Genomic DNA, 14,626 nt, shown 5'->3' with positions numbered 1-14,626 from the left:
CAGCAGGTTTTTATCCTTATATTTCTGAAAACTAGCATACAAACACCACTTAGAATAGGCACAACACTGTACCAATACGATGAGACGACCAGCTTGGTAGCTAAAGGGAGAGAGCAGTATTGTCTGGCTGGCTGGAAAGGCTTTTGATAGTCTCACTCAAAATCCTCAGACAAGCTCCTGAGGCATGGGCTGTGCCAGAGGGCAGCAGTCAGCAAAACTGTGCTACAGAGACCTTCCATTCAACACCACTCCTATCCTCCTGTGCAACTGGGAACTTTGGCACCAAGAGCTCCTTAGGAGCTGGCACAGAAACAAAGCCAAGCAGAAGGCGATCCAGTGATCCTTCAGTTAGTGAGAACCCTTCAGCAAAATGCTGTGCTTACTCACCTTGCAGACTCTGCACTGCTGTGCTGCTTTCAGCAGACAGCACCAGCAGCTGGCCAACCTCCTGCTTCAGCTGCTCGTTCTCGGCTACAAGGGCAGCATAGCTAGATTGGAGCTCTTGTTCAGCTGCCTGAAGACAACTGATCTGTAGATTCTTCTCTTCCATTTCCAGTCTCTGTTTCTGCTCCAAGCCTCTATACCTCTCTAATTCTGCTTGTGCTGCTCTTGCCTCTTCCAGCTGCTCTGAAAGACACTGCACCTCCTCCTGCAAGCGATGGGAGCACAGCTTCCTCTCGGCCACTTCCAGCTCCATCTTCTCTCTCAGATCCTGAGATTCTCTTCTCTCTGCATCCAGCACATCTCTCAGAGAGTTCAGATCCACTGCCATCTTCTGGCACTGATCTCGGAGCACCTGTAAAAGGACATGGAAATTAATTTAACTCAGATCAAAACAGCACCAAAGCAAACTCCCTGAATTGCATCTTAAAATCACCACTATATCTTTTTCAAATATTTTAGCAGAAGGAAATAAACATAACAGGACTCTCAGTTTGTTAGAGAACCTGCCCTGTTTGCAACTTGCAAGGAAATAACGCTGGGAGAAGTAAGAGCTCTCATTGTGAGTATAGAAAAGAAACATATTTATTTAGAGCAAGAGGATAGGACAGGAAAAAGCAGCATAACAGAGGCCATGAATTCTCTTCTAAAGGAAAGAAAGCTTCTCAGGGAGGGAAGGAAACACTACAACAAAAAGAGGGAGAGTTCAACAATGGCAGAGGGCAATTAACAAGCAGAACAAACGAGTGTATGTGAAATTATGTCCAAAAAAAAAAAAAAAAAAGCTAAAACAGGGACCTAGAGGTGACACAGTGCCCCACACTACACCCAGTGGCTCATGGAAGACCTCAACAAGCTGGCAGACACTGAGCAGAGGTTAAAGCCAGCCAGGGAAGAGATGCAGAACCCTAACAGCCATGCCAGAATTCATTCTGCCAAACTTCCTTCTCCTGGGCTATGGGTGCTCAGCAGGGCTCCTGAGGAGCTCCCTTTACTCTGTAGGTAGGAGGAGCATCTTCTGCCTCAGGGGATGGGTGCACCAGGCTCTCCTGCTGACCATACAGTGGGTGTAGGGGGAGTCAAAGGCGCAGAGGAGGAATCTGGGGATGGTGCCACGAATCAGGATGAGCAGCAGTGAGTACTGGGCAGCTCAACGAGGCTCTTCAGCTTTTCTGGGCACTGGGAGGTCCGACCTCAGTGCCTGGTGTGTACAGGGGGACAACAAAAGAGCAACACATAAGAGAGAATAAATCCATTTACGTGTAAATTGCACCCTATCCTGCATCACTCCACCACTGGGGGTGGGCTGTGGGGAGGGGGGAGGAGAGTGCTATACCACAAAAACAATTGGGAAAAAAAAAAAAAAGAAAAAAAAATACAGAGCTCTTCAACCAATATACACAAAAGGAACAAAAAATGGCTTCAAAGCTACACTTCATCCACTAAACATGTAATGCAAACTTTGTGATGATGACAGTAAGGAAAACAAAACACATGCACTATCAAAACGGATCCCCAAGATGAAGATATGTTTCTCTATACGTAGTTTTAAAGATCAAAACCAAGAGAAACTGACTCATTTCAGAGCTACAGAAGCAGTTTGCAGCCATTTGGTCAGAAATGAGTTCTTTCCACTTCTCTCCAAATTTGCAATTAAGCAGCTCACATTTGCTCCAAATTGCTTCAGCTTTCAAAGCCCTCACCAACAAAACGCAGATGATCCAGCCATGTTCTCACAGAGCACATTATAATTAAATACAGGAAGAAGGATCGTAGGGTTACACATTACTGAGGCCAAGGAGACTCAGAATAAAAGCTGATGTATCTCCAGGAAGCACAGTATTGACGTTTGAAGCCTGAATGGACAACGAGCACAGCAGAACAGGACAGCAGCAGAGGTCTCGTCTGCTTATAACTACGAATGATGAGGATTTGATCATGAAATGAGTTTGTAGCACAGCTGTTCGTGTGACTGAAGAGATATCCAGGTGATGCACTGCACCACTGTCCCTGAGGCTGACACAGCAGAGGTCTCCAAAGGGGAGGAGATTCGGAGAAGCTTCGAGATTGGAAACACAAAGGCATTCGTGGTGGATCTGCACGGAAGTGGCTTCCCTTGGTTTAGCTGCAATCACGTTACTTCTTACCACACTACTGTGCAAAATTCGTTTTGCTCATCCTCGTTTGGTACAGTCTCTGTTTTTCTGTTCGTTCTCACATACAGCGGATGCAAGAGTGTCTCTGTAAGATGAAATTGTCATAACTGACAGCGTAGTGGGGGGAAATACAGCAGTGGGAAACAGCAGAGGGGCTGAGCAGCAGAAACACAGAGCGGGACGTGGGGAGGACATAAAGGGATGACAGAAGTGAGGGATGCAACGGAGACCCAAAGGCCATCAGCACTTCACAGAGATTGGCTAAAAAGGCAGTTCTGGAACTGGAGAGAACTGATTTGGGGAGTAACTAAAACGGACAAGGAGCACTCTGTGATGGACTGCACGACATACAGACAACAGCTATGGCATAAAACACACCAAGCAAAGGAAAATCAGATACAGCGTGAACTTGTGGACTAACAAAGAGGTGTAAAACCATCTCAGCAAACATAAAAAATGGCTCTAAGTGGATCCTGGATCGAGGAATGAACCACAAACATCAAATTGTTCCAGTTTGGAGATCCGTGGTGCTGACAGCTCACTGTTTCCCTCATCCTCAACCAGATGGAAGCCATGGAACTTTGGGGGATGGGGGCCCTTAAAGCCAGGAATAGAGGCAGATATCAGGAGATGTGTGCTATATTATTACTGAAACATTCTCTGTGTAGTGATACTCATTTTATTTCCTTTTCTGCTGCAATTAAGTCTGCGCTCTTCTTTGAAAGGAAGGAGTATGTTAATGAACCTGCTGGCTGATTCTGTGCTGCGATCCTTGCGCCAGCAATAAGCTCATCTGGGAACTTCCACAAGCTCTGTCAGTAAAAGCTCCACCAACCACTCAGACACATGGGAGTAAAGCAATAAGCACACAAAAGGGCACCTGCTTTTGTTGTTCAGCCCCACGTAGCTCCTGCTGCAGCAGTTCTACCACCTGCGTCTGTCCCAGCAGAGCTTCTTCTCGCTCCTCCAGCTTCCTCCGAAGCGTAAGCAGGTTCTGTGGGAGAAGGGTCTGTGAGAGTCCCTGAGAAGCCAATGCAGAGGGACCACATCCCCTAAGTTTCATCCACCCACCCACTTCTTGCAACAGTCACTTTAACGGCCCAAATCACTTTGCTCCTATCGCTGTTCATCATGGAACCAAAGCGCAGCAAGGAGAGCTCGCTGCCGTTTCACACATAGGGGATGGCAGCACTACAACTGCTTTCAACAATAACTACACTCCTACCTGCAACAAGGGAAGTCTTACAGCAGCTCAGCAGACTGAAGGGGGAACTCTGGAAGTGTGAAATATCATTCTAAAAGCAAACCAACAGCCCCAAGCCATCAGCTCCCATCTCCTCTCACCCCCGCTCACTTTGCTGAGAACAGCTTTCCCAGTGCATCCTCTGACTCTCAAAATGTATTTTCTCCTCTTCATAACAAGGCGATTATAACAAACATACCTGCTGCACCTCTGCTTCCTGAGCTGCTTTGTCTGCTGTTCTCAGCAACTCAGCTTGGTGCTGGTGAACCTGCTCTTTGAGGAGAGCTTCCTTCTCCTGAATTACTTCCTGCAGGGAGCTCAGCTGCAAACAGAAACCAAAATACAGTACCCAGAGAGCGAAAAGAAACAAGCAAACATAACCCAAGTGTGACAGATGTGCAGGTGTGCTCTCAGCATCAGCACATCACACATGTCTGGCGACGTCTGCAGCCTGGCAACCCTGCGTGGCTTTGGTCAGACAGCAACCCCAGCATCGTAACATACAGACATCAACTAGTGATACTTCAGATCCCATATAGGAAAGAACACATGATAAAACATAAATGATAAAACATAATCACTACATAAGTACGAGCTGGCAAAGCTCCTGATTTTGTATTTGCACTGGATCCTGTCCATTTCACAGATCAGAAGCTAAAAGTGACATCCAGAGCACTAACATCAACCACCCCATAAATGATCACAATAGCAGCAGCTGCTATGTGTTAACAAGCTCATCCTCAGCAAAGCAGAGAGAGGCAACGGTGGGGATGGGAGAAGCTCCAAAATTCACCCCAGAACAGTGATAAAACACCAAAACCCCCCCATGCAAACACCAAAGCACAACAGCAGGCAGGAGCCCAAATCCCAACTCAGAGCAAGGGCTTCCCTGTCCAACCCCATCCAGGGGCTGCTTCCCCACCCCACGCTCAGAGCCACCTCTCTCATTATCCAAGAGGGAGACTCAGTAAGAGAACTCAACTGCTGAGCACCTTTTGCATGAAGTGGTGGATACAGCCGAGGGATAACAGGGTGGGAAGCAGCCAAAGAGTGCTCTGGGATTGCACAGACTGACTGTGGGGTGTTTGGAGGAAGAACCAAAAGCATAGAAGTGCATGGATCTAGGATGTTTGGGAAGGAGCAAGCACAAAATAGATGGCAATGGTATTAAAAAAGCAAGCTGTGTGTAACAGCAGCTGGTGGACACGTCTGTCTGGCCATACCTGCAGCTGATCAGCGCTCTGCCTTATTGAATTGTATTTCTAATTCTTTTTCTTTTCTGTGGGAAACACTTTCTGTCCTCCAAGGGGAAATGGGTCTGAGAGCCTCTCAGAGTCAGGCTGGGGGCCAAAGGGCTCACGTGCCTGTGGTGCTGGCAACTGGAGCAACTGAGAGCGTGCAGCTGAATGCATCACCACCAGCTAACTCCAAGCCAGGCGACACGGTAAGCACAATCACAGAATCCTTAGGAGTTGGAAGGAACCTTTAAAGGCCATCTGCCAACTGCCCTGCAATGCACAGGGACACCACAGCTCCATCAGGCTGCCTAGGGCCTGATCCAGACTGGCCTTGAAAGTCTCCAGGGACAGAGCACCCACCACATCTCTGGGCACTCCGTGCCAGCACCTCACCGCCCTCACTGTGCAGGACTTTTTCCTTATATCCCACCTAAATCTCTTGGAGCTTGAAGCCATTTCCCCTTGTTCTACCACCACAGACCCTGCTCAATTGTCTGTCCCCTTCTTTCCTGCAGCTCCCCTGTAGATACTGACAGGCCACTCTCAGGTCCCCTTGCAGCTTTCTCCTCTCCATGCTGCACAGCCCCAACTCTCAGCCTGTCCTCACAGGAGAGGTGTTCCATCCCTTGGATTATTTTTGTAGCCCTCCTCTGGACACACTCCAACAGGTCTGTGTCTCTCCTGTGCTGAGGACTCCCCATCTGGACTCAGTGCTCCAGGTGAGGTCTCAGTGCAGAGGGGCAGATCCCCTCCCTCAAAAGGGGAAGATGGGGAATAGCACCAAGGGCAAAATCCCACGCAGACTTGGCTGTTGGATGGCCGAGGGAGCTCCAGCTATACCAGAGGGACCACAGCACCTCGGGGGGCTCTAAAAGCAAGACCTGCTTCTGTGCATTTTCACACCTCTGAGTGGGAGACAGCAGGGAGCCAGTTAGCAGAGAGAAGGGCGTGCAGCTGTGTATTATGAGTGTCTGTGTGTATCCACACCTCTCCAAGGAGAGCAGCACAGGGGGCTGTTAGAGGGACCAGGGGGATCCCAGTCATCTCTGTGCACGTGTGCAAGACCAGCAGATCTGTGCCTAAGCGGGAAACAGGACCACAGGCCCCATGGTTTTGCACATCCACATGCCAGGAACTGGGGAGACTGGGGTTCAAGGGTTATTGGGCAGACTGAGTGCCTGAGCACAGCTGTGGGAGGACCCACGACCTGCTACTGTGTATATTCTCACCATTCTTTCATCCGAGCTAAGAGAGAAAAATGTACTTTGTGTGCTCTCATACAAGTGCTGCACTGTATGGCTGTCTGTGCACACACAGATGCACGCACTGAACACACACAGCTGCCAGGAACAGTGTTCTCAGGATGGACTTTGGGTCCTGGAGCCCAGGTAGTCTGGTTTCTGCCAAGATTGCTGGATTTGGGCACATCCCCACCAGCAGCAGCGTGTCACCAAGAATAAACCTCTCTTGTGAGTTACATCAGAGAAACACAGCTCTTTTTTTTTTTTCTGATGTACCTGTGATGCATATTTGATTTCAGCATCTTTCAGATTCATCTTGGCTAAAGTCAGCTGTTCCTTCAGATCCCGTACAGTCTCTTTCTGCTCCCTGAGCTGCTCTTCCAGACCTTCAGCTTCGTCCCTTTGCTCCTCTCTTGCATTTTGGTTATTCTGACACTGCAAGAAAGAATCAGAAGAAAAAGAAACTTAAGAAAGAAAACTATTGGTATTACTGCCAATTTCAAAAAAAAACAAAAAACCAAACTACTGCACTTGACTTCAAACCATGTGCTTATTTTTTTCTACTTAAAAAAAACCAAACAACTCTTTACTTTTTTTCTTTTTCACTTCATTCCTTTGCCAGTAAAGCCCTTTCACTTCAATAGCTGTGCCACCCTCTTGGTGCCCTCCTTCCTGGCACAGCTCTAAGAGGAAATTACGTTTCTTCTAAGCTTGGCTCAGTGCTGTCACAAACTTACTTAGCATACCTTCAAGACATTTAAGTCATCGACAAAAGCATCAAAGAGATGTGGCCCTAAAACAGAGCCCTGCAGAACCCCTGCAGCCTGATGGAACCCCACCTGTCAGCCAACTGCTCACCCACTACACTGCGGTTTTGGCTTTCACGTGCTGGGTGCTTTGTCCAGAAGGATATTGTGAGAAACAGCCTCAAAGTTATACTGGAATCCAAAAACCAGACACCAACCCTTGGTCAGCTGGGTGGGGATCTCATCTTAAAAGAAGATGCAGTTTGTGAAACAGGGCTTGCCTCTTGTGAACCCATGAACCTTTGACCGATGAATTTGCAGGATTTTCTTGCAGGTGTTTTTCAATTAGTGGCCAGCCCTCACCTAAGAGCTCACATTTTAATATCACTCACGCTCACCTTTTGACTTTCCCTACAATTTTTTTTTCCTCTCCCCAGTGTTTCTAATCACCTTTATCCTCTTCGGTTTAGCGAAGATCACCCCAGTGTGCAGTGACCTCTTTGGGCTTCTATCTCACTCCTCTTGCCAACTCATACAAAGTTTTTCTAAAAAGATGATGCGGTCAGCAGAACAATTTCCAAAGCTCTCATAAATTCAGCAGTGCCTGTGGTAGCTCCTAACCAGCAGTCAGCAGCTCCTTTAACATCCTGGCACGGGACGTTCCTGCCCCTCCTCTTACCCAGGTTCACACAAGCAGTTTGCAGTTCACCACGAAACATTGCAGAGGCACAGGAAGATACAAGGCTTAGAAATACCATCTTACATTTAAGTTACTGCCTTTCAACTACTCCTTCTGTCTTGTATTCCAGCCTACCTCCCCTTTCTTTTGCTGTGCTATCAGAACAGGTAACCTTTGGAAACCTACAGCTCACACACAGATGTGATTTCTGCAAGACCTTACCCATAAGAGAGTACTGAAGATACACAACATGAAACTGACCCATACCCTTGAGGAGATCAAGCTGTGCACCCCAAGGAGGTCTGTAGTACAGAGAAGCCGGACAGATCAGCTTCCTGCAGCAGACATCCTTGCTGGGACTATGAATGTCCTGCTAACAACAGAAAGGTGAGACCTACAACACAGGGCAACCCCAGGCAATCTGCAGAAGCAACATCTTTTAATTCTCCCAACCTTAGCACACACTTGCTCTTCTGGCACGGCCTGTGCAGGCAGCAGAGGGCCCTTCTCTGTCAGCTCCTCGATGCGTTTGTTCAGAGATGCCAGCTTGGCTTTGGCCTGAAGTTTCAGCTTCATCAGCTTTGCATCAGCAGCCTCACGTTCCTCCTGGAAGAGAAGAACACAAACGAGCTGTGCTTAAAATGCCAGTGCTGCCCAACCCTGAAAGCACCATAAAAGCTGCAGTTTTGTCAGCCAGCCTCTTTGCCCAAACCCCCCTCACCACCAATGCTAATTAAAACATTAAAACTTGCTCTGAAGTGCTTTAAACAGCAAAATAGTTGCATGCTTCCGCTCTGCCAGTTTCTCTCCAGCAGATGGACCATTCAAGGGACATCTCCTAGCAGTCAGAACAAGCTAAATTTGACTTCCTCTATAATATGCAGTCCCTCAGCACTTCCTCTCCTGCAGTGCCTTAGGATAAGCAATACATAAATTTGTTTAAATGCCACAAACCACTGGACTGCTGGGAGGCTGCAGCACAGCCTGGCGGGTCCCAAATGCTCTGAACTGGAGGAAAAAAAACCCACTCACATAAAAGATATTAGCATTTATTAGAGCAATGACAACTCCAAATGCACACGGCACGTGGACGCCACGTCTTCACTTTAGAGGCAGCTACACCCAAACAAAGGGCACAGAAGCAAACCCACATCTCTTTGGTTGAGGCCCACTCTTTGGAATCCCAAACCTGGTGCCTTCAGTAGTGCAGGCATCTCAATGGCAGAAGAAAACACAAAGTAGCCTGCGCAGAAAGCTGCCACAGCATTTCACACCTGCTGTTAGGTCCTCGGTAAAAGAGATGATACCTTGAGCACAGTTTCCTTTTGCTGGAGCAGGGCATCCTTCTCTCGGATCAAATCCTTCAGCTGGACAACCAGCTTTTCAGTCTGTGCTAACCGCTCCAACACGTCCTCTGGTGCCTCCTCCATGCCTCCTCCTGCCAGCTCTGAAGGCTCTACCTGAAACAGTGAGATGAGTGCTCTGGAGGAGGAAAGTCCAAACAGACCACAGCACAGATCCAGATGTCACCTTCAGGTCCGCTCCTAAACGCTGCCCTCTTGTTCCTTGCAAACACTGCATGCAGCCTACAGAACTATATGTGTTATGTGAAATAGTGGGAAAAGATCGTTGAGAAAGAGGTGTTGTGGATGCCCCATTCCTGGAGTCATTCAAGGCCAGGCTGGATGTGGCTCTGGGCAGCCTGGGCTGCTGGTTGGTGGCCCTCCGCATAGCAGGGGGTTGGAACGGGATGATCATTGTGGTCCTTTTCAACCCAGGCCATTCTATGATTCTGTGTATAAGGGGGGGGGAAGAAAAAAAGCAAAAAGAATGCATGCATCTTCAATGAACACAGGAAAGCTGAAGTGAGCGGCTCTCAGGAGATGCCACCACTCACGCACTCTGTTCTGCCCTAGGTGCTAAAGGGCAGCCTGCAGGTCAAAGTCTTCTCCTGGCACCCAACTGTGCAGAGCTCCTCTTCCTGCTGTGCAGAACCATTAAAACTTGAAAATTTTTCTTCATTCTCATTCTAATACTTTTTCTAGCATCGCTTTGAGATTTAGAACCTTAAGTAGATTTTGGTCTGCCCCACATGAGCGCTGACTTAAGGTGTTGGGAATTCAGAAGCAGAATGGAATGTTGGCTCAGTAGCTACTTTAGCACTCAGCAGTGAAGGAGGAAATAGTTCTCACTGCAGCCAGATGGTTTATACTCCCCAAACTAATTCTATGTTACGTCTGGAAGCCTTTTCACAGAATCACAGAATCACCAAGGTTGGAAAAGACCTTCAAGATCGTCCAGTCCAACCATCCACCCATCACCACTAGCTCTCACTAATCCATGTCTCTCAACACAAAATCCAAACATTCCTTGAACACCTCCAGGCTCGGTGACTCCACCACCTCCCTGGGCAGCCCACTCCAGTGCCTGACCACTCTTTCAGAAAAGATATTTTCACTGCAGCATGCTTACAGTGTCAGAGGACTCAGACTCAGTAACAGCATCTCCACCATCACCAGACAGCTCTTGTAGAACAGTATTTGCCAAACCCGACAAACGGCTCAGCATCTTCAGCCTGAAACAAAGCAAAGAGTCAGGATACAGCCAACACTGCTGAGGAAAAAAAAGGCATCCCTCCACACTGGTCAGGCTTACGGAGAACGCAACCGCTCTGCCAAGAGAACACAGTGGTTTACCTCAGCTCACTGAGTTCTTGCACTTTTACCTTTTCAATCCTCTTCCCCATCCCGCCTACGGAAGGAGAGCAAGCAGCTGTGTGGTGCTGAGCTGCCAGCCAGGGTTAAACCACAAAAGAACAGAAAAACCTCAGGAATTGCATTGGGTTTGTGTGACAAGGTTTGGGCAGCAGAGGGGCTGCAGGGGTGGCCTCTGTCAGAGGCATGCAGGAGCTGCTTCATAGCACAGACAGCTCTGGATGCTGAGTGCACCTCTGGGAGAGCAGACTGATGAAAGGGGAAGAAATGCTGCACCACTCAGAGAGAGAACATTCAGAGAACACCAAGGTGGTGCAGGAGGAGGGCAAGAGGTGCTCCAGGCACCTGTGGAGAGGAGCCCACTGCAGAGCAGGCAAATATGGCCTAAGGAGGCTGCAGCCCATGGAAAGGCCCTGCAGGAGTTGGCCCCAGGCCTGAGTGCAGCCCATGGAGGTAAGTCTACGCTGGAGCACATCATTGGGCAGGAGCTGCAGCCCGAGGGACCTCACACTGGAGCAATCCATTCCTGTGGGAAGCCTGTGCAGGATCAGTTTGGGAAGGATGGCATCCCATAGGAGGGACCTTACAGCAGAGCGAGGAGGAAGGAGTGCAGAGGTGAAGCATTACAAACTGAACATGACTGCCATTCCCCCACACTGCTCGGAGGGAAGAGGCAGAAAGAGTTTTTAGTTTGTTGACAGTTCTCCCTGCTCTAGCCTGACTGCAACAGAACGTGCAAGTATCACATTAGGTACAAACTCAAGCTTACATCAAGTTTTAAAGTCTCTGTTTAGCCAGAAGGAGACTTCTCAAGCTGGCTATATGCTCAATCTCCTTTATCTCTGCAAACAAACCCCTCCTCTCACACTGCCACTTCAAGCATGGAAACACCAAAAGGATGAGAATACCACCGCATCACTTCAGCGTGGCAGTCGCAGCTTCCAACCACCTGACTTTAAGCTAGGTGTGCTAATGTGTGTTTCCCTATCAGGAAGCAAAGAGGCCACGTGAACACCAACCTCCTTCATGGACTGAAGAGCTCATAGGTCTGCTTGTTCAGTAGGGGGGAGGTTTGCAGGGCAGTGCTGCTGCTCACACACGGCTCCTTCACACCATTCTTGTTTATCTCGTGGGCACAGGAACAAAGGGTCCTTGAAGGCAGAAGAAAAGAAAAACAATTTATTTGACAGTAAGGAGATAAAACCTCTCTCCTTTCTACATAACACACTCTGGGTCTATCACAGTCACTCATCCTCAGTAAACATAGAAAGTGAAAAGTCTTCCTTGTTTGGAAAATATGATTTCTCCTGTCCTTGCACACACACACACTGATTTCCAATGCTTTCAGAGAACAAACTGTCTCTGCAGCCTGCAGAACAGAAGGCCTGGGAAGCAGTGAAGCAAGAAGGCAGGTCTTGGATTCCTGCAAACAGTCCTAGAGATGACACTTCTGGTGAAGGACACTGCAATAAAGCTAGGAGTGCTCAGTTCCGTATCAGTGTAACAGCCAGCAAGCACAGTGCCAGTATCTCACATGCATCCCAGCTGGCCTGCACCTATCGTGGAGCTCCAAAGCAGCACAGGCTTACAGGGAAATTTCTTCTTTCACCATTAGCTGTTCACCAAGCTGGCAACAGAAAAGACTCATTTAAAGACTTGGAAGTAAAAATGCCTCTGTGACCATCAGCAATGTTTGAGGAGGATGAATCTGCTCTTCCCACCCAACAGCAGGCCACAGCTTCTCAGTGTCACAAATGCGAACAGCTCAGTTCAGACAGCTTCCCCAGGAGAGGAATTCCACAGCTGCCCTGGGTTGTGCTGAGGCTCCATCACCACACAGCAGACGAGCACTTCACAGTCTTCAGAGGTGATTTCTTGCATTCCAGTTTGTGTCCACTGCCTCATCCCATCCGTGGGCACCACTGCAGCTCAGCTCCTTCATCTCTGCACCACCCCAGAGGCTGAACACAGGAATAGCAGAATTATTGTCCCAAAGCCAGGTCAGCACACACACACTGGTCTCACTGACCTGGGGCAGAAACAGCCCAGTGCTTGCACTTCCTATCTGCTTAGTTAGCATCATGGAGTCATTCAGGTTGGAAAAGACCTCTGAGTCCAACCACCAGCTGACTCTATCAGACGCCATCACTAAGCCACATCCCTCAGTGACCATCTCTTCAATGCCTGCAGGGGTGGTGACAGCACTGCACCTCACCACCCTGTCCGTGGAGGCACTCTTCCTAATTACCAATTTAAACCTTTCCTGGCACAACTTGAGGCCATTTTCTTGCATCCCATTACTCATCACCTGAAAACAGAGACGGCCTCTCCTCACTGCAGCATCCTGTCAGGCAGTGGTACAGCGATGAGCTCCCCCTCAGCTTCCACTTCCCCAGATGGGACCACCTGGATTCCCTCAGCCGCTGCTCAGAGGTCATCTTCTCCAGACCCTTCACCAGCCTCATTTTTTGAACGTGTTCCTTCAACTCACTTCCTTGTAGAGAGACAGGCCCCAAGCAGAACACAGCGCTGAGCTGCGGCCCCAGCAGTGCCATGCAGAGGGATGGGCACCTCCTGCTCTGCTGCCCGAACCACTGCTGCTACGAGCCAGGATGCCACCCGGGCACAGTGCTGGCTCGTGTTCAGCTGCCAACCAACACACCCAGATCCTTCTCCTCCAGGCACTTTTCCCCAGGCCAACACTGCTGCATGAGGTTGCTATGACCCAGGCACAGGACACTGCAGTTGGCTTTGTTGAACAGCATCGATCCATCCTATCCAGATCAATCTGCAGATTTTCCTTCCAGCACCCAACGGGGAGCTACAGGAAAGGGGGACAGAGTCTTGAACAGTCTGTAGTGACAGGACAAGGGGAAACGAATTCAAGCTTAAAGAGCATAGATTTAGCTTGGATATAAGGAAAAGGTCTTTCTCAGTCAGGGTGGTGAGGCACTGGAACAGGTTGCCCAGGGATGTGGTTGAAGCCCCACCCCTCCAGACTCTCAAAGCCAGGCTGGAGCAGGCCCTGGGCAACCTGATGGTTGCAGCCCTGAGCTGTAATTCCCTGTGCATTGGGGAATTGGACTTGATGGCCTTTCAAGGTCCCCTCCAACTCTAAGGGTTCTATAACTCTATGACTCCTAACCTCAGGCAGATCAATGTTCCTGCCTAAGTTGGTACCATCTGCAAACATCCTGAGGAGGCACTTGACCACCTCATGCAGATCACTGATAACGCTGTTAAAATTGCCCCAATCCTGAGCCCCGAGGAGTGCTGCTGGCAAACAGCCACCAATGGGGGTTAACCCCACTCCCAGAGACACAGCTCCTCTTCCCCCAGAGAACAGAACCTCCACCCAAGCCACGAGAAGCCAATTCTTGAGGAAAACACTGCGGGAAATAATACCAAACACGGTGCTAAGGCTGAGCATACGGCAGGAAGGAATCACACAGGGCTGACCGCCTCCCTCATAAACAGCAGTCAGCAAACACAGGATGCACGCAGCTCAGTGCACACCCCACTGCCTCACCCAGTGTGCAAACAGCACAGCTGGCAGCAAGCAGCCACAGCTCCTCTGGGCTCGCAGTGATTGCAGGAGTGGTAGAACCCCTCTATGGGCCCCCAAGGATCAAGAAGGAATGGTTTTAAGCTGAGATAGGGGAGATTTAAGTTGGATATGGGAAGGAAGTTTTTCACTCAGAGGGTGGTGAGGCACTGGAACAGGTTGCCCAAGGAGGCTGTGGATGCTCATCCCATCCCTGCAGGCATCCAAGGCCAGGCTGGATGTGGCTCTGGGCAGCCTGGGCTGCTGGTTGGCGACCTGCACCAGATGAGCATTGTGGTCCTTTGCAATCCAGCCCATTCTATGGCTCTATGATTGCAGTGGGGACCCGCAGCCCTCTAGGGCTCACAACGACCTGACGACAGATTTCCCCCGTCTGCACACAAGTGACAAAGGCACCCACCCCCACCCCATCCACCCCATTTCTGTGTGTCAGCTACGGATGAAGGACTCGGCATTACCTTTCCCCTCGCTCGCCCCACTGCGGCTGCATTACGCACACCTTACACACACATTAACTTCAATTCTTTGCTTTTTTCCTTCCCTCGGAGGCAAACAGGCGCTGCTGCCGCCCCGCAGCTCATGATCTCCGTCAGACGCTGCCCG

The 14,626-nt window shown here is 49.4% G+C and overlaps 1 protein-coding gene across 1 annotated transcript in view; it reads right to left on the bottom strand.

Moving 5' to 3' along the window:
• GOLGB1 (golgin B1) overlaps positions 1–14,584 on the bottom strand; it is a 34,148-nt gene extending 19,564 nt beyond the window's left edge. The window contains exons 1-9 of the mRNA XM_010709112.3: positions 14,482–14,584; positions 11,478–11,609; positions 10,217–10,319; positions 9,052–9,204; positions 8,198–8,350; positions 6,596–6,754; positions 4,040–4,162; positions 3,478–3,591; positions 388–796 (exon numbers count right to left, since the gene is read on the bottom strand). Of these exons, the coding sequence (XP_010707414.1) occupies positions 388–796; positions 3,478–3,591; positions 4,040–4,162; positions 6,596–6,754; positions 8,198–8,350; positions 9,052–9,204; positions 10,217–10,312 (1,207 nt within the window). The 5' untranslated portion in view covers positions 10,313–10,319; positions 11,478–11,609; positions 14,482–14,584. The remainder of the gene's footprint in view (positions 1–387; positions 797–3,477; positions 3,592–4,039; positions 4,163–6,595; positions 6,755–8,197; positions 8,351–9,051; positions 9,205–10,216; positions 10,320–11,477; positions 11,610–14,481) is intronic.
• Between the last annotated feature and the right edge of the window lie 42 nt (positions 14,585–14,626).

The sequence above is a fragment of the Meleagris gallopavo genome, chromosome 1 (assembly GCF_000146605.3).
Source record: "Meleagris gallopavo isolate NT-WF06-2002-E0010 breed Aviagen turkey brand Nicholas breeding stock chromosome 1, Turkey_5.1, whole genome shotgun sequence".
Taxonomy (NCBI): Eukaryota; Metazoa; Chordata; class Aves; order Galliformes; family Phasianidae; genus Meleagris; species Meleagris gallopavo.
The sequence above is the reverse complement of the archived record's forward strand: the minus strand, read 5'-3'. Positions and strand labels throughout refer to the sequence as shown.